Genomic DNA, 19,053 nt, shown 5'->3' on the forward strand with positions numbered 1-19,053 from the left:
CTCCAGAAGCGTACAGTTCCTTGGCGGAACTGTACGCTTCTGGAGAGGATACGCTCCGTATGAAATTTTTTTGGAGGCCCTGAGAAAATTAAAACAAATCGCATTGGGTGCGAACTTGTGAATTCAAAAGTCCGCTTTACGCGGGTAACAACTAACATTTCAAAGGAATTATTGCTTTTTTAACTTTTTCATTTTTGACGTGGGAGAGCCATGCTTCGGCACAAATGGGCCGGTTCGACCGGAGAAATACCACGGGCTCACAGAAAACCGGCGTGAAACAACTTGCGCTGTGTTTCGCCGAGTGAGTGAGTTTACCGGAGGCCCAGTCCCCTACCCTTTTCCTTTGACTACCCTCCCATATTTCCTTCCCTACTCTCCCCTGTTCCCTTCCCTACCCTCCCCTATACTACTAGGGGAGTAGGGTACTATTCCCTCTTAAAAGGCCGGCAACGCATCTGCAGCTCTTCTGATGCTGCGAGTATCCATGGGCGACGGAAGTTGCTTTCCATTAGGTGACCCGTTTGCTCGTTTGCCCCCTTATTTCATAAAATAAATTCAAAAATTAATATTAGGAAAGTTTCTATTCATTTTTGCATACGCACGTTGGGCCACGACCTTGGGACGGTAGCTACCATAAACTTATATGCATTATAAGTTTATGGTAATGTCTATGACAATGGTAGAGAGAGATACAGGGGCGTAGCCCATTTATAGGTTTATGGCGTAGCCCGTAGCCCCTGTATCTCTCTCTACCATTGTCATAGCAACGAACATTGTTTAATCCATGTATTAAATTGTCTATGGCTTAATCTTTGTCAAACTATCTCGTTACTTGTATTTATTTTTTGATAATCATTAATTTATTACTAAATAAATATTTGACTGTTAATTAACAATGTCTGCGCCACCACCGTCCTATTGCTCAGAGGACCTCGAGTGCAGCTGCTCGCGAGACGCCGAAGTAGTGGTCCATGATGAGACCTGCATCTTCTATGACGGTAGCTCGGTAAGTTGACACTTGACAGCAGGCGCGGTCCGAAGGGGGGGGGGGTCACAGGGGACATGACCCCTCCCCCCCGCAAATGTAAGGTAAAATAATTGAAAAATCTCAAAATCTTTCTAAATATTAAAGGAAATTTCTAGCTATCCCCTAACCACCACTTCGTCCGATCTTGGACAGCTGCTGTGAACCCAGAACGCGTCCGAGGGCGCAGATAAAAAAAATAGTGTAGTGACTACTGAGTGACCCCCCCCCCCCAAATTTCATGCTGCGACCGCGCCTGCTTGACAGATCATCATCAGCAGCTGTATGCCAGCTATGTCATCATCATCATCACTGCCATCACCCATCCCATCACTAATATCGCAGTAACTGTGGACACTGTAGAGATTCCTGAAAATGGAGCGAGTGAAGAAGCTTCATATTTGGATTCATTTGAACTTGACAATTTTGTTTTTGTACCACCTAAGTATTTTAATATTATATTATTAATAAATTCATGCTTAATCTGTTACGAACCTACATTGCTTCCAAGCTCATATTTCCGAACTTACCCGTTTTCGAACTAACCCTGTTTCCGAACTTACCCTGTTTCGTACTTACCCTGTTTCCGTGCTTACCCTGTTTTCAAACCTACACTGCTCCTAAACTTACTCTACTTCCGAGCTTACTGTTACCAAACTTACTCTATTTACCTTTATTGTCCTCAAAACGTTGAAAATTTGTACAGGACAAGAAAGATTCCAACGGTGCTGATGCTTCAGTTGAGCAGTGCGAGTGTTGCGGCTGTGACGTCACCAAGTGTCCAAACCAGGCCATCTGGAGGACTGTTGATGAGTAAGATCCTACTAGAACTATGTAGTATTGAAGAATTTTCTTAATAGGTAAACGACGGACCTAGGCTTTGATCCACAATGCGCAATTCAACTAGGATTCGGAAACTTTATCGCGCTACATCCAATAGACACTCGCCGTGCTACGCATTGACCAATGACGGCACGGTAAGTTCCCGAATCAGAGTTCGAGAAATGGTGAATCGCCCTGCTAGAGAGTCTTGTCGGGACATGTTGTTATTAATACCTTATCTTTGTCTTCATTTCCACCGACTGCAAGACAAAGGCGCAGATGGACAGAGATCATAATTTGTCGCTGCTACTTTATGTCGAAAGACAGAGACGGAATTTTCGGATGATATAAGCTATTTGTTACTTACTATGCAATGTGACGAATAGCCAACGTTTACGAAAAGTGACATTGTGAAGAAACCATTAAAATAGGTATATTTATATAGGTTCCGTTTTATAGAGCGCCCAAGAAGGAAGAAGTCGAAATGCCAACTGTGCTTGAAGCCACTCATCCTTTAATGAGCCGCTTCCAAGACACACTGAGAAGCTTCTTGGAGAAGGAGAATGCTATAGCCGAAGAAGAGATACTTAATTTGGTGAGGTTTCTTTTGACCCAGTTCCAAACGTTTTTGGCAGGGGTTTTAAATCTTTTCAACAGCAACTGAGACAATAATATGTCTTAGAATCTTAGCGCCTTGCTTAAAAAATAAGAACGCTTAAGAACGCTTTGTGTTTTCGTTTTAAATACGTTCATAAGGCCACTTAGCAAAAAAGAATTTATCTTTAGGATTTCTAAAATAGCCTATAACTTCGGAATTGTTCGACAAAATTTTTCAAAAAAGTTGATCAAGCAATTATTTTAGATTTTCCTAATATTTTTTTCAGAAGGAAGAGCTTCGTCTTAGCAAGGAACAGTACGACAAAGACCTGGAAGCCATCTACAAGAGTGACCATGATACTAATGCGCAAAGGGTAAGGCTATACTTAGGCCGGTATAAATAGTCAGTACTCAAGATGCATCTCGGTCTCAAGACGCGGTACGGCTCTATGATTGTTCCAAATTTTGACAGCCAACCAATCACAGAGCCTGAATCGTGTCTTGAGACCGAGATGCATCTTGAGTACTGACTATTTATACCGGCCTTAGTCTATCTAAAGCGATCTGCTTGTTACTCATACCTGTTTCGAGAAGATAGTCGGTCTGGTTACTGGTATATTGAAACCATAAAGTTAATATACCTAGCGGAATAGAGCAACAATCTCGAGCTGTCCAACGTAACCGAAATTGGTTATCATCTGTGTGAAAAATATGTGTACGTATACACTTACACAAGCATGATTGAACATGAATTCTATGAGATTAAATTGTCAACGTGCGGCACGTGCCGACTGGGCGTCAAAAAAAGAGTGCTGCTGTCATGTATCACACGCCTCATTTTACATGTATCTCGCTTGCTCAGGCTTTTGATTCTCTATTCCGCTAGGTATATATTAACTTTATGATTGAAACTAAAAAACATGAAAATTTACTTTTATTAATTAGTTTGACTATGATATGACACAAAACATTTGGCGCAGAGTAGATACTTAGGTAACGTTTTTAATTCACACTTGCCAAGAAAATTGACGTTTATGTAATCTTCAAATGGACCTGCCCCATACCTGGGTATGTCCATGAATTTATAACTTTAAAGTTACTCTAACGTTATAGGTATTAATAGAAGAGTACGAAGAAATGTTGACTAAGAACACTGCCGAGCGCGTCAAGGCCGAGGAGAGAGCAAAAGAGGCTAACGAGAGATACAAGAGAGCCAAAGAGAAGTTGGATCAGAACATTATAGCTGGTATAAGTCTATTATACTATAATTATTATATTTATTATATTATGTAAATGTGAAAGACTATCTGCTGTCTTTACTCTCAAACCGCTGCACAGATCAGGGGCGTAAATACCGCCGTGTATGTCTTGTCCATTTTACGGGGCCCCAACGTGCATAAAAATAAAAAAGGCTTAATATTATTTATTATTACTATTTATGGGGCCCCAAAACAATTTTTTTATCCAAGGCACGCTGTGACGCTACGCTTCTGGAACTGATTCATGAAAATAAATGGAGATATTCAGTTTTTTCCACTGAAGAATGTACAAAAATAACAGGGTTTTTAATCGACTTCCAAAAAGGAGGAGGTTATATGCTCGTCTGGTTATATTTTTATGTGCCTGATAATAACGTATTAACAGGTACATAATGTGTGATCGTTGATGTCTTTTGTATGAAATAATTTTTTTACTTGATTATTTCTGTAAATTTTCGTGTGTTTGTAATATTATATTTGTTTATATGACTAATTTTGTGGTTTATACATAATAATAGTTAAATATAAACTAAAAAAACCTGGTGGTAGAGTAACTAGTAACATCGCTAAATAAGAGCTTTAATATGGTTGTCGCATATTTTGTCGAATTCGACTCGAATTATACATTTTGGAGACTTCATTCTGAGCTTGTGAGAGATCTTCATATCTGAGGTCGTTTTCCAGAACGCGAAGCCAACGAGGAGCTGGAGGCGCTGACGGCACTGTGCAGACAGCTGGAGGAGTGGCGCTCGGAGACAGAGTCGCAGCTCGCAGTCAGCCAGCGCGTCTCCGACAAGATGAGGATCGAGAAGAAGGAACTGGCTGATGAGAAACGGCAGCTGGTGAGCTCGTATTCTTCTCTGACTCTATTTTTAGTTCTGACATGTTTTTAAAAACTGGGCGGTCAAGTCAACGTAGTTCCACTCCGTCAGAGCCAGTCTATACGGCGCGTTGCGTTGACGCAGCGCTGGCGTTGCGTTGTTTTACATACAAATAACCAAGGTGTTCACACGGCACGCTGCGTCGTGAGTCGTGACAGCAGCGCGCAACGCACACATGATGGACAGCAGCCCCCGAGACGAAGCGAGAAGGGGTGTTGACGTTAAGACTGCTTCGTAATAACGCTGCGATGATGCAGCGTCCGTGTGGCCGGCTATGCGTCAAACGGCAGCGCTGCGTCGACGCAACGCTGACACCACGCCCGTGCGGACAGGCTCTTACCGTATGGATCGAGAACAAGCTTGTCAGCAGCTTCTATTATACCTAACTTTATATTTAGAACTCTGTGAACAAACATTGCCTCGGTGAAGTCAAAATAGTGGGCGAAAATAATTTAAGTTTTTCTTTGGATCAAAATACAGTAACTTCTTAATTAAATTCAACAGGACATGTTTATATTTGGGCTGAGCAACGAAGTTTGGAAGCTGGAGTCGAAGCTCGAACTATTCAAGAAGCAATTAGAAATCAAGAACGTAGAGATGGAGAAGGTCAATGACAAGGTAAAGTAGTATTTATTTTTTTAAAATAAAGTCGTATTACTCGTAATGCCATAAAGTTGGATAATAACTATAAAGTATTGTTACGGTACATGGTATACGGACACGTGGTCTATCTAGCGACAAACCAGCGAAGCTTACCAAGAGAGCATAGGCAACATAAATCCCCTACTCAATACTAGATGGCATCAGGTGCGCAAGTACATACTCGAACCTTCTAGAACCGGTGAAACCTGCGACTTGGCTACGACCTAGGACAGTGATAGTGCTTAGTGATTGGACCTAGTGATTAGTGTTTGGACTTAGTGCTAAGTGTTGTGACCTAGTGTTTAGTGCAGTGTTAATAAAGTCTTCAAGAGAGTCACCAGGTCTTTCTCTCCAAATCCTCGAATCCTAGCACGTAACAGTATAAAGTAATATCTGAATAAATTGCTGCCTTTCGGAGGAGCGTTTCGCGACAGTTATTTCATTCCTCACGTGTTACGCATGCCACCCGCAATAGCAATGCTTTCCTGACACCGTTGCTAGTGGTTGCTTACGTCATAATAGTAGTATTATAGGTCACACCATTCAAAAGGTCGTATCCTACTAGCATTCGTGTTATATGATAAAAATAATATAATATTGCAGAATGGTAGTTAAGATATATGCGTATTTTAGTAATAATACCACTTAGGACATGCTGAAGAGAAAATATTTATTTGCCGAATGACGATGACAACTTGACATTTTAAAGACAATACTTATCAAAAAGGTAAACTTATAAAAAGGTTCTATACAAACACCACAGTAGTAAATTATGCATTAAAACAAATCGCTTATTTCTATGTAGGTTCTAATAAACACTGTCGATTAATCACTCAATTGATATTGAGATGTTGTGTTCAACCAAATACCAATTGCTTATGTTTTAGGTGACAGCATACGCCGCAGAACTGGAAGACTTGGAACTGGATAAGCGTCGTCTGATGAGCTTGTGGAACTCCGTTCTAGTGAACATCAAGCAGAGGGATAAAGTCTACGATTCCGTTAGAGATGACTATAAGTAAGTAAAAAGAATGGAATAAATGAATAATGAAGTTAGGACTTAGGACCCACTTTCATCAAGCAATATCAGTTGACGGGCTGTTAGAGCTATAAGAAATTAGTAGTACAAATAAAACAGTTCTATTATTATTATAGTCTGCCAAGCCCACTTTTTAAGTCTTAACTTAGGTAAGCGAAAGTACCGCTTAAGTAGGCTTAAATTGTATTATTTTTCATTAGTGAGGCTAATGTTTTAGAACGCTGCAAGAAAACTACCGTACACTTTTGAATAACTTCGAAATAACAAAGAAGTTGGTAATGGAAGAAATGCAGAAAGGGAAAGAGATAGCAATGAAGAATGAGAAGACTATGTACGACATCGGCCATGTGGAGAAAACGCGTATGTAGAGAGATACTATGTTCATTGACATGAAACTAATACTAGTTTAAATCGATAGGATTTAGTAAGGGAATGCTTTTATGTTTTAGTCAAAGTTGAAGACACGAAGAGAATTGCTTTGGAAACTCAAATACAAGAATTGCAAGAAGCCATCCGAATGACAGAAAGGGATGAACAACTTATTAAAACAGTAAGTTGGATTTAAAAAATAGAGAAATAGCCTTGATTAAAGTTGTACATTCAGTGATTCTAAAACTTTTCTCTTGACATAATAAAATATTTTAGGAGAATCAAACTATGGCGAACATATTGAAAAGTACAGAAAAAGAAATAGATCGGAAGAACGACATCAAGCTTCAGTTGGAGAACGAGATATTGACGAATCTACAGGAATGCCTTCTCAATGATAAAGCAGTCGAGGCGATGGCAAATGGTATCAAGAAAATGAGAGAAATGTCAAGAAAACAGGTAAACATTTCTTTCCATTTTTTTTAAATGAATTATTTGATGAGTGATGACTGATGACTAATGATTAATGAACATAAAGAAAAAAATTATGTTGAATATATCATGTGGAGTGATTACGTTTTCAGGAAATAGTTTTAATGACAATGGAAAATAATCATGCTAAGTTGATGCTAGAAATCGAAGTGTATAGGAATAGACAGACTAGAAATAAAGAGGCTCTTGAAGTAAGTCTAGCACAAGTGAAGGAAAGAGAGAAAGAAGTCGATCAGCTGGAGGAAAAATATAAGCAGAAGATGATAGACTTCGCAAAGAAACAGAGAGAGCTCGATATAATAACTAAAAAATACAATGCCCTGAAAGAGATATTTGATGTAAGTAACATACTTTTGTATCTGAATATGAATAATTTGAGACTTAAGCCACAAGGGTTTTAGTTTTAGCACACAAATGAAACATAACATAAAAGTAAACTACGATTTGGATGAAACAGTAGCCCAAACTTGTAATAGAGAATCATTTCAGGATCTAACGAGTGTATTTCTTGTAATTCTTTAAAATCCGATAGAAATATGTTTTAACAAGTCAATTGCTTTATAATATTATCCGATACCTGTACTTTCAAGTCATATAAATAATATTTGACCAACAGCTAAAGACTCCCCAAGAGCGTCGCATATCAGAGCTGGAGCAACAGATCCGAGGGTTGCGCGAGCGCGCGGAGACCCTGCAGCACGAGTGGCTGCGGCTGCAGGGCCACGTGGTGCGCCTGGCGCAGCAGCACCACGAGGTCGTCACCAACCTCAACATCATCAACAAGCGTACGGTCGTGGTTTTGTATTATAGCATTTTCTATGGAGCTAACTATTTGTTTTGTTTTCTTCAAAGTTGGGAATTTAAAGTGTAGAAAAACGAACGGCAGCATGCTTGGCATGAAAACCAAAATAGACTTTCTGTCCATAAATTTTTTCAGATATTTAGGATTAAAGGCCCTTTTTTAAACTATGTAACTTTGCAGAGATATCAATCTGCGAGCAGAAGTTGATGAGGACCCAAGCGGAAAAAGAGCACATAATCGAGGAGAAGCAGCGCGTGGATCGGACGTTGCGCTCACTCCGCGGCAGACTTGAGGTGTTAGAGCGGGAGAGAAAGAGCGCGGCCGAGTCGCACCAGAGCGCGCAGTTGGACCAGCAGGCCGTGGCGTACAACTACAGCGCCAACCTTAAGGTGAATTGATAAGTATTAGATTTTACTCTAGAATGTTCAAGACCCAAGAAGGTGCCCACAACAACATAAATGACTCGAAATTATTTTGATAATCTGCGATGAAATATTAACATAGGCTGTTTTTAATGTAGGAGGCGGAATCGGAAATAATCAAATTGGAAGAAGAGATAGAAGAGTTTGAGAAGGAAAAAATGAATCTCACCCAGGAGCTCGATCGAGTCCAACGGGAGGCTCTCATCTGGCAAAGGAAGGTAGTAAAATATTTAATTTATACAGTAAACACATGTATTACCTTGAGATTTCATATAATAATTCCCTTCTAGAGTGTAATGGCAGTGGATTTGAAGAAGAGTCTCACCGACGCCAAGTCATCAGCTGGTGAAATAGGACAGATGAAATCGGAGATACACAGAATGGAAGTAAGATTCTTTTTTAACCAGAAGTTTTTACTAAATGCGTTAGAACGGTAGTAACTTACGTACCATCTTAAATGTCTTTATATATTATGTTTCCAAAAAATCTCAAGGTTCGCCGCGACCAGCTCCGTAAAACCAGCGAGAAGTTGGCGGAAGACTTGTCTCTGTACGTGACGCGACGAGAGACGGCCATAGAGAAAAGCAGAGCGGCAGCTGCGGTGGAGAAGGTGTATGGGAGCTCCGCGCAGACGCCGCAAGCTGCCTACAAGCACAAGCTGAGACTGGCTAAGGCAGATGTGGCGAGAGTTACTAAAGTATGTATTTTTATTGTGTCTATCTACTTTTAAGAGAGTCCACACCGCCCTTTTTTCCATACAAACGTTGTCCCCTGTTTCCTCCCTGGATAATGCTAGTAGAGTTATATTTTTTTTTCTGAACATCTACGGCCACTAATACAATGCCCCTATGTTTTCTTTTTTTTTCATAATTTAATTAAGTATTAAATAAGATATGAACGTTCAAAAACCCAAAAAAATGGCCAGATTTTCCGCTGTGTTCAAACATACAGAAAACAGATTTGGCTAGATTATACAAAAAAACTAAAACATAGGAACACAGTTGAGGCCTTTCTTTAATCTTTAATGAAAAAAGTACTTAAATCGGTTAAGTTTTGGAGAAGGAATCGGGGGACAACGAATCGTTGATTTTCTGCAGTTGTCTCTATCGCGTTCTGCTGTATAGGCTTGAGGTAAGGGAGACAGCTATAGATATTACATGTACTTTTTTGTCATTTCTCTAGCCCCTGGTGTATCCTCTTAAGCTATTGCATAGCTTTTATCTCGGGCTTTGAGCTCGGCGACCGAATCAAGAAATTCAGTAACGAAAAAACCTAACATCCCCCCCACTCCCACCTGCACATCGGTGCGGGTTGCCAGACTTCAGCACGGTGTTTGTGTGCGTGCGAATTATACGTAATTGCATAAGTTGATAAAAAATGCTATGCAATAGCTTCACCGCGGCAGTTTCCGAGTGCCACACTGTATATTTTTTACAGGAATCTTTTTTGACAAACATTTTGTGTAGTAAGAACACTGTGGCCTTTTAATCTTGACATACGATGCTTTACACACACAATATGTTGCACAAAATGAAAAATGATTGCGATGATATTAGATAGAACCAAGCGTTCTAGAATCTATGATTTTTTTTTTACATAACGAGCATTTCTACATTTGTGTCGAATAAAGTTTATACGTGTTCTTTGACCTCCGATCGGTCGGGACCTCCGGTCGAGATACCTATTTAAATATTATTAATATCAGGATCTGGCTGAAGCGAAGGCGCGGATGGAGCATTTGGAGCGCGAGCAGGAGCGGCTGGAGCGGGAGATAGCGGACACCGGTGCGCTCAACGCGCAGCTGGAGGAGCACGTCGCGTCGCTCATGAAGGAGACCAGAGAGACGGACAAGCAGAAACAATGGGTAATTGGTGTTAGCATGTTCCACGCCCCCATAACAATACCATGTGCCAAAACGTTTTACACGTGGGAGAGCCATGCTTCGGCACGAATGGGCCGGCTCGACCGGAGAAATACCACGGGCTCACGGAAAACCGGCATGAAACAGCGCTTGCCGCGCTGTGTTTCGCCGAGTGAGTAAGTTTACCGGAGGCCCAATCCCCTACCCTATTCCCTTCCCTACCCTCCCCTATTCGCTTCCCTACCCTCCCCTATTACCTGCAACGCACCTGCAGCTCTTCTGATGCTGCGAGTGTCCATGGGCGACGGAAGTTGCTTTCCATCAGGTGACCCGTTTGCTCGTTTGCCCCCTTATTTCATTAAAAAAAAACGTCCTTGTAGGTCTTATACTTACTAATAATACATATTATAAATGCGAAAGTGTAACTGTCTGTCCGTTTTTCCGTCTATCTGTTACCTCTTCACGTCTAAACCACTGAACCGATGTGGCTGAAAGGTACGGAGATACTTTAAGTCCCGGGAAAGGACATAGGATACTTTTTATACCGGAAAAATGTACGGTTCGTGCGCGATAAACGGCTTTTTGGGGCAACGGATTTGCGTGTGTGATCTATAAAGTTAATATACCTAGCGGAATAGAGCAACAATCTCGAGCTGTCAAACGTAACCAAAATTGGGGTTCATCTGTGTAAAAAATATGCGTACGTATACTCATACACAAGCATGATTGAACATGAATTCTATGAGATTAAATTGTCAACGTGCGGCACGTGCCGACTGGACGTCAAAAAAAGAGTGCTGCTGTCATGTATCACACGTCTCTTTTTACCACGCAGTGTTACTGATAGTGAGTCTCTTGCTCAGGCCTTTGTTTCTCTATTCCGCTAGGTATATTAACTTTATGGTGTGATCTAAATATAGTTAAGGCTTCTTTGTAATGAAAATTATTCATTTAATAATTCTTTTTCAGCTGCTTGAACGCGTTGTTCGCAGCCAACGTCTCGGTAACGAACTGTCAACGGCCGTCAGGCGGCAGGTGATTCGCGTCAAGAAACCCAAAGCAGCAGTGCTGTCGGAGTACGAACATGCTACGGCGTTCAATGACCAGTTCAGAGAAATTGTACAGACTCTTGCGTCGGAATATCCGTATTTAAATGACGAAATGGAGGCAATTTCTAATACTCTGAACATTCACGGCCCAGACGATTTGCCGAAACTCGTGGAAGATTGCAGCTGTTCCTGGACGAGTTCCGAGGCCGTCAACGAGAATATTCCAGAAAAACTTGAATAATTTATATTATTGCGTTTGTTAACTTTAAAATTTTAAAAGTAGATTTATAATTTTTTTAGGAATGTTTGTATTTTTTTAAATAAATTGTGTTTTTAAACAAGCTTGGGCGTTTGTATTGTGAATTTTGAAATAATCAAATGTAGTCAAAAGCACAGATTAATATAAGTAGCAAGCTAGGCAAAAGTTTAAAACCGATTTGGAAAGTGTTTGGAAATAAGTAGGTACTAACCACAGTACTAACATTTCCTGTTAAAAATGTAGTTAGGAAATTATAAGTTAAAACGTAGGTTTCAAAAAACTTTTTAGGGTTCCGTAGCCAAACGGCAACGGAACCCTTATAGACTCGTCATGTATGTCTGTCTGTCAGTCCGTATGTCACAGCCACTTTTCTCCGAAACTATAAGAGCTATACTTTTGAAACTTGGTAAGTAGATGTAGTCTGTCACTGATCTCCATTATTGTATAATGGAGGTCAGTGTAGTCTGTAAACTAGGTATCATCTTGAGATCTAACCTATGCGTGTGGGGATAGGTCTTCAAAAAATATAATATTGAGGTTCCTAATATTATTTTTTTCTAACCAGAATAGTTTGCAAGAGAGACTCTTACAAAGTGGTAAAATGTGTGTCCCCCCCTTCTAACTTCTAAAGTAGGGGCATGATAAGTCTAAAAAAATATACGATGTACATTATTATAAAAACTACCAACGAAAATTGGTTTGAACGAGATTTAGCAAGTAGTTTTTTTTTTCATCTAACCTATGCGTGTGTGGTATCTATGGATAGGTCTTCAAAAATCATATTGAGGTTTCTAGCATCATTTTTTTCTGACCTCAACAGTTTGCGAGAGAGACACTTCCAAAGTGGTAAAATGTGTGTGTCCCCCCCTCTAACTTCTAAAGTAGGGACATGATAATTCTAAAAAAAAAAAATGATGTATAATACCTACTATAAAAACCACCAACGAAAATTGGTTTGAATGAGATCTAGCAAATAGTTTTTTTTATACGTCATAAAATATGGCAAATCTCAATTTAACTTTCATTAAATCGACTGAAATCTAAAAATAAATCAAAAACCTTTTAATTTCATAAAAATAAACCTTATTGCTTTTGCGGAACCCTTTATGAGCGAGTCCAACTCGCACTTGGCCGGTTTTTTTTATTTAGGTAGTTTAGTATTTAACCGGCGGCCCAGGCGAGCTTCAAAGCATTAAGTTAATATACCTCTAGGTATCTTATATCTTTAAACGAGCAATTCTTGTACATATCTATATAATTGGAATCTCGGAATCGGCTCCAACGATTTTCATGAAATTTAGTATATAGGGGGTTCCGGGGGCGATAAATCGATCTAGCTAGGAATCATTTTTAGAAAATGTCATTTTATTCGTGTATTATCGAATACCGAGCAAAGCTCGGTCAAATAGCTAGTATTAACTTTATGCTTCAAAGGCGCGCCATGTTCAGTATCTAGTTATCTACCGACTACCGAGTAACGAAACGTTACTCACGAATGAGTTTCGTTATGGTCCGTCAAGGAAGTGAAGAAATTAAATTGTGGCAACATCGTAGTGTCATCCCTTTTTTCTTAAGTGGCCCATTCACTATCCTGCATTGCAGTCCGCCGTGCAGCACTGCGAAATTGACATAGCTCACACATTATCCTGATTTGCCGTCCATCTAGGGATGTGATATACTTGCAAAGTTCAATATCAGGGCTTCTAAGTACGAGTACATAACGAAACGAAGCATATACATTATACCTAAATATGCTCTACGTGGAAAATTAAGAATAATGATCGTTTTTTAAAGGACTCGGCACACGTGTCATACGCCACACGTTAAAAACATATACGACACGGCTGTTGTGTCATCCGCACTAAATCAGTTAAAGTATTTTTTTATTTACACGATTTTGCTCCTTACTTCCTTACATATACAGATTGAAGTCCTATGGAAGTATTTTCAGGAAGCCTAACGGAGCTCGGCGCGTTTGCCCCTCTTGCGCTGCGCCGCCGTGGTAAGTTGCCACTTGCCACTCGCAAACGCGTCGAGCCTCGTGTCATCCTGAAAATTCAATCTGTATATCTATAAATTATAATCTAAAATAAAATATAATCTGTATAAAAAACTTCATGTCCATCCGTCCGACGCATCGGACTCTGATGTTAAGGCGGGGACTAATCTCAATCCAAAACGATAACTTTGCACACAACCAAAGACCAAGCGTATACGCATTGTAATAAGATTCATTTTAGCTTAGCATAAAACTGTAGTCACTCGAGCGGATCTTCTCTATTTTTCATGTTTTTTTTTTAAATATCTTTGGAAATAAACTTTAAGAAACAAAATTGTTCGGTTAAAGAATTTTTAATATAGATTTACTAACAATTTATTCAAATAAAATGTATAATTATCCTAGTTAATACTTATATTTCGATGAAATAGATTTTTATCGGAGGTGAGTTTGTAAATTAATTACAGCCAAAGTATTAAGTTTTATTAAACGCCCCTGTACATATCTCGCCTGCACTGGTCCATGGAAGTCGAGGACGTCGTCAACTACATCAGTAAGAAGCATAGCTGGGCATTAACTCGTTAATCCGTTAATCGTTAATTAACGAAGTTAACATTTGGATTAACGGATTAACTTTTAAGTTAACTTTTAAAAATATTAACGGATTCGTTAACTTCCGTTAATATGCAGAAGTCCGTTAATCGTTAATCCAACCAATGCCTACTATTTACCGAACGGCACCGCGGCGCGGCGCGAAAACAGGTTCAGACAGTTATGAGTTAGTATGAAACGACAAGTGCCGGGCGGGCGGGCAGCGCGGCGCCGCGGCACGGCAATTACAGCGAGTGAAACAAAAGCAATACTAGATACATTTTCAGGCGCGTGCGAGTGAGAAGAGATTTGTTTCGTTTTATCATTTCATTAGCTATTTGTTTATTGTTATTATAAATTATTTGCATGTTGACAAAGAAGAGTGCAGTGTAATTTTGTTAGGTAGACCGTAGAATACAATAATTATAAAAGTATTTTGTTTTGTCCCTAACCTTTTTTTTTTGAGGAGGGGAAATGCATTACGCATTCCCCGCCCCCTCGGGGGAACTTCCAGAACCTAAACCAACAGGTTTTGTATGTACACTAACGCAATGATATAAGTCATAACAAGGCTATATTACACATTAAGAGTCCGTATACGAAATTTTGCCGATTTCGCTGATTAACAGACGTGATTTAACAGTTAAAATACAGTATTTCTATAAGTTTTAATGCACAACATGTAAGATCATTTCAATTATAATCTAATGTTGGAGCTACATTTTTTTTTTTTTAAGTATTTTTAAATAATCCAACTCAAACCCGCGACAGTTTTGTGATTTTTGCTGTAAAAGGTTTAGAATATCACCTGTTTATGGATTGTATTGACGTCTTAACGGTATGAAAAAAATACAATGTGCTGTTGAGAAAGTCGTCTATACAATGTTGGAATTACTTTTTAGTTTTTACCACTTTAATATGAAATAGTTGAGTAAAAAAATATGTAACTCGGCAAAATTTTAGAGAAAATGGGCAAATAATTGCTGTTAATTTCGGCAACTTGGAGCTGTAATTCATAAAAAGAAAACGACAGAAATAATCTATAGATAAAATTCTATCCAATTCGAGAAAAAAGAAAAAAAAAAGAAAAGCAAATTGTGCCAAAAAACACGATTCAAAACAACCTAAATCTCACATTAGCCTTGCGGCGAGTAATATAATGTGAGATTTAGGTTGTTTTGAATCGTGTTTTTTGGCACAATTTGTTTTATTTTTTTCTTTTTTCTCGAATTGGATAGAATTTTATCTATATAGATTATTTCTGTCGTTTTCTTCAAAATTTCGTATACGGACTCTTAACGGATTAACGATTAACGTTAACTTGCGTTAATTCGTCCGAAATGTAACGCTTAAACGTTTAACGAAGTTAACTTTTTTTTAACGGATTAACGATTAACGAAGTTAACTATTTGATTAACGATGCCCAGCTATGGTAAGAAGACATCCCTCCACTTGAGGGTCGAACGTCTGCAGTCTCGCCACAAGGTCAACTTCAGTTCCTTTGTGGTGAGAGTACCGACGCATCTTCTGTCGACCTTTGAAGCGGAGGAATTCTGGCCGACTGATGTGGTCTACCGAAGGTTCCGGGGAAGACTCCGGAATGAAGCGCGCGTCACGTCACCGATAACTCGTGATAAAGTGTAGTTATTAAGTGTATATAATTTATATGTATGTTAGTCATTAAGGTATATTGTATGGGCCTATGTAGCCTGCTATAAATAAATAAATAAATAATTAAAATGTTTATGGTTTAAGGTATTTATAGGCGTGGGTGCCAGATTTAGTACTGGGAACTACCAAAAGGGATGCGCCACTGCCGGTAGGCAGAAAATGAGAACTCAGGGTGTGGTTTCAGGACTCAAAGCAAAGTTGTGGATCAGTGGTCCAGTTTGTTACAGTATTTACACTTTACAGTATATGGTTACTACGATAAAGATTAACACAACGGAAAGACGATGTTGCTTGCGGTGCGACGTCGTGTGTATTGCGCGGGAGACTGAAAGGTACGTACGCGCAGTCTCACGGCTCGAAATTAGGGTTGTTGAGGAAGTGATTATGAGGAAGAGGAGGAGGAAGAGGAATTGTCACGCGCAAATTTTGAGGATGCGGATGAGGAAGAGGATTTTTTATGAGGAAGAGGATGCGGATGAGGAAGCGGAAGAGGAAGCGGATGAGGAAGAGGAAGATAGAAAATTATAAATACTAGCGGACCCAACCCAAACTTTTGTCCTGTCTGTACTTTGTACATAACGTACTAGGTACATACATTACACAAAAATTAATTAAAAGGGCATTTTCCAGTGAACCAAACTATGAATCTAAATTCTAAACCATTCTCAAAACACACACAATAAAGTATCATCAAAATCAGTCTAGCAATAAGGGCCGCGCTACATCGGAATGACAGCGGCGAGGCGAGCGCTTTCAGTGTCATATATATGATTTTAAACTTTATCTTCATTATTGTAATACATAGTACCGCTTGAGACAATGATATTCTATGTTACTAACGTAACTAGATTGGAAGTTTACGGTAGCAACGCGTTACCACTTCGAAGATGCCTGCAGGCATATCTCACATACATAATGACATAACGAATATATGACTTGACATTGTCTTTTGAACAAAAAAGTGGTTACGCATTTCTGAGAATCTTTTGTAAGACATTGCTACTCTAGTATTTTAGAAACTCATTGGCTTGAGAAGTCTACGGCCGCCCGTGGCCGCTGTACTATGTATTACAAAAATGAAGATAAAGTTTAAAATCTTATGACACTGAAAGTGCTCGCGTCGCACAGTGTGATAAAAACCTCGATTTTGTTTCACAACGTTTTTCTTTCAAAATACTATAGTTGATAGCTATATAAACATTAGAGTAAAACTCCGAGATCGATATTCTTTGTAGTTATTTTTTTAAAGAGTGTGAAAGTTGGCGTTTTTCTGGGTAAAAAATTTGCATAAAAATTAATTAAAAAAACTAATCAAGTAACATTAATTTTGTTTATACCAATTAAACAAGCACTTAATACTTGACTTTTTCTCCGAATTTGGTTAACCTACTGTGATCAAGTGGGCAGATATTTATTTATTTAGTAATTTTAGTTTTTTATTTTTTATTGCGCGATTAGATCGAATTAGAAAAAGTTTTAAGCATGAAATGATAGTGTGAGTAATCCATTATCAATGTTATCAAAAATCACACTCTAATAACCTCTGTGTCAGAAGTAATATCCAATTCAATTTTTTTTTTATAAAAATTCGGATTTTTTTATACCTAGGGTTGTCACTAAAGTTGATATTTTATTTTCCCCGACTACATCAGAAGGTGATTACTGATTAGATACTGTTTGAGCATATAAAATCATTAATTTACGTCATATTTTTTCACTTTTTAGATTTTTTATTATTAGACCTACCTAAACGTGATCCTGATATTTTTTGTATAGGATATCGATTGCGAATTTGCGTATCAACCGGATAAATCAAACAAGAGACCTTTAGTGACAACCTTAGGTACAAAAAATCCGAATTTTTATTAAAAAAAATTTAAATACGATATAACTTCTGACACAGAGGTTATTAGAGTGTGATTTTTGATAACATTGATAAAGGATTACTCACACTATCATTTCATGCTTAAAACTTTTTTAAAATAAAATCGCGAAATTTAAAATAAAAAACTAAAATTACTAAATAAATAAATATCTCCCTACTTGATCACAGTAGGTTAACCAAATTCGGAGAAAAAGTAAAGTATTAAGTGCTTGTTCAATTGGTATATATACAAAATTAATGTTACTTGATTAGTTTTTTTTTAATTAATTTTTATGCAAATTTTTGACCCGGAAAAACGCCAACTTTGACACTCTTTAAAAAAATAACTACAAAGAATATCGATCTCGGAGTTTTACTCTAATGTTTATATAGCTATCAACTATAGTATTTTGAAAGAAAAACGCGGTGAAACAAAATCGAGGTTTTTATCACACTGTGCGTCGCCGCTGCCATTCTGGTGTGCCGCGCCCCTAAGGCTGTTTAGACACACGCCGCAGCGGCGCCGCTGCAATACTCATCTTTATACTTCTATGGGCCCTCAGGGAGAAACCACACGGGTGCGGTGCGGCACCGCTCCGGCGCCGCGCCGCCGCGCCAGAGCGTGATTGGATACGCGACGCGCATGCGCAGTGTAATTCCTCATAAATTCCTCTTAAATTTTGAGGAAGCGATAGCGGAAGAGGAATTTTTATTTTTATTTATGAGGAATGCGGTAACGGTTGAGGAACCCAAAATATTGCGGAACTTCCTCATTATGAGGAAGCGGAAGAGGAATCCTCAGCAACCCTACTCGAAATCCACTGAAAACAAAATGGCGGGCGGCGCGTGCCGTCCGTTTTCAAAAAGGGGCGCGGGAGGCGGAAGGGGAGGTGCCGCGTTTACAGCGCATTACCCTGGCACCACACTCACACTCGCAGCATATCTAGCTGGCATGCGTCGTCGGGAGGCCCTCTTGGGCAAGACGCGGTTATTTGTATTAACATGATGAAAAAGTTGCCCAGAGTTGCGTGGCTACGTGCGCGCACTTTCATACTAGCTCCTAGACTTGATCAAGAGATAAATCGCCGAGCAACTAAGTTGCCCGTGCGCGCATACCCTTATAAGAAGTATGGGACAAAATGACAGTTGACTTGACTGGTAACTAAGGCTCGTATAAATAGTCAGTACTCAAGATGCATCTCGGTCTCAAGACACGGTTCAGGCTCTGTGATTGGTTGGCTGTCAAAATCTGGACCAATCACAGAGCCGAATCGCGTCTTGAGACCGGGTCGTATCTTAAGTACTGACTATTTATACGGGCCTAAGTATATAAACAATTTTGATCGTGGCTTTGCCATGGACATGACATGTTTTGGACATGCGCATAAAACCTTTTATTGCGCATGTCCA

The 19,053-nt window shown here is 39.2% G+C and overlaps 1 protein-coding gene across 1 annotated transcript; it reads left to right on the top strand.

Annotated features, from left to right (window-relative positions):
- Positions 1–837: 837 nt before the first annotated feature.
- LOC121732785 (myosin-16-like) lies at positions 838–11,530 on the top strand. The gene is made up of 19 exons (XM_042122761.1): positions 838–1,006; positions 1,731–1,837; positions 2,306–2,441; positions 2,731–2,817; positions 3,557–3,689; positions 4,387–4,544; positions 5,088–5,201; positions 6,113–6,243; positions 6,482–6,624; positions 6,714–6,814; positions 6,910–7,092; positions 7,218–7,463; positions 7,742–7,910; positions 8,108–8,316; positions 8,448–8,567; positions 8,640–8,735; positions 8,843–9,046; positions 10,055–10,213; positions 11,180–11,530. The coding sequence occupies exons 1-19, from the start codon at positions 896–898 to the stop codon at positions 11,498–11,500; spliced, it is 2,928 nt and encodes a 975-aa protein (XP_041978695.1). The 5' UTR covers positions 838–895; the 3' UTR covers positions 11,501–11,530.
- Positions 11,531–19,053: the final 7,523 nt, after the last annotated feature.

Source organism: Aricia agestis, chromosome 12 (genome assembly GCF_905147365.1).
Source record: "Aricia agestis chromosome 12, ilAriAges1.1, whole genome shotgun sequence".
In the NCBI taxonomy this organism is placed as follows: domain Eukaryota; kingdom Metazoa; phylum Arthropoda; class Insecta; order Lepidoptera; family Lycaenidae; genus Aricia; species Aricia agestis.

Bases quoted from the DNA above. Each gene is read 5' to 3' on its own strand.
- LOC121732785 (XM_042122761.1), top strand. From the start codon at position 896: ATGTCTGCGCCACCACCGTCCTATTGCTCAGAGGACCTCGAGTGCAGC. The intron at 2,442-2,730 runs GTGAGGTTTCTT...TATTTTTTTCAG, and splicing joins AAGAAGAGATACTTAATTTG to AAGGAAGAGCTTCGTCTTAG. The intron at 6,815-6,909 runs GTAAGTTGGATT...AAAATATTTTAG, and splicing joins ATGAACAACTTATTAAAACA to GAGAATCAAACTATGGCGAA.